Source organism: Eimeria mitis, genomic scaffold (assembly GCF_000499745.2).
Source record: "Eimeria mitis Houghton genomic scaffold, Emh_scaff4487, whole genome shotgun sequence".
NCBI classification, from domain to species: Eukaryota; Apicomplexa; class Conoidasida; order Eucoccidiorida; family Eimeriidae; genus Eimeria; species Eimeria mitis.
The window spans coordinates 3,749-4,576 of record NW_013572804.1 but is presented as its reverse complement, the minus strand read 5'-3'; the positions used below and the strand labels follow the sequence as shown (position 1 = coordinate 4,576).

The 828-nt window shown below is 50.1% G+C and overlaps 1 protein-coding gene across 1 annotated transcript in view; it reads left to right on the top strand.

Moving 5' to 3' along the window:
• Positions 1–113: 113 nt before the first annotated feature.
• Positions 114–828, top strand: part of EMH_0075510 (Protein CBG07909, related) — a gene marked incomplete at both ends in the record, with an annotated part of 4,437 nt that continues 3,722 nt past the window's right edge. Inside the window, 2 exons of the mRNA XM_013499604.1 lie at positions 114–137; positions 375–662. Coding sequence (XP_013355058.1) covers positions 114–137; positions 375–662 — 312 coding nt within the window. The remainder of the gene's footprint in view (positions 138–374; positions 663–828) is intronic.

Here is an 828-nt window from a genome sequence, read left to right as displayed (position 1 = left end):
GGGTTAGGCCGGAAAGAGGGCTCTTCGTTTTCGGTAATCATTACCGTCCTGTGCCGCTCCAACAGACGTACGTGGGAATCAAAGACAAGAAAGCCATTAGGAGATACAACACAATGAATGACGTCACTTACGAGAAGGTAGGGCACTCGCTAGTATTTCACGTGCACCTTTGGAAGGGATGCGATCCAACGAGAGGCCGTGCACAGAGTGCGCTCTGTCGTGCGTATGAACCTAGGAGCGTTTGAATGGACGAGTGGCATGGAGTTGAATATGCTTGTTTTGTCGCTGCTGTTGCGTATGTGCAACTCCATTCTTACTTTTTACATCCTTTCAGTGCATTTCTTCCGTTATGGGGCTGTTGCTTGCACGTGCAGGTCTTGGAGTGCGCTGGAAAGAACCAAGTGCTGATCTTTGTACACAGCCGAAAGGAAACGGTGAAGACCGCTAAGTTCATTTGTGACGCAGCAATGCAGAAAGATACGCTGCCCCGTTTCCTGCAAAACTTCTCAGCTAGTCGGGAAATTTTGCAGGCTGAGGCGGAGGCAGTTAAGACACAAGACTTGAAAGACTTGTTGCCATACGGCTTTGCAGTTCACCACGCAGGGCTCCCCAGAACAGACAGGAAGCTCGTAGAAGATCTGTTTGCAGATAGGCACATTCAGGTGCTCGTTTCCACCGCCACTCTGGCTTGGGGTGTTAACCTACCGGCTCACACCGTCATCATCAAAGGTCAGTGTTCTTTTGTGCGGAAACAGCGATGAACTTCGGAGCACATACGACAGCGCGGAGGAAGCAGACGAAATTTTGGATATCTGTTCTGCATACGCT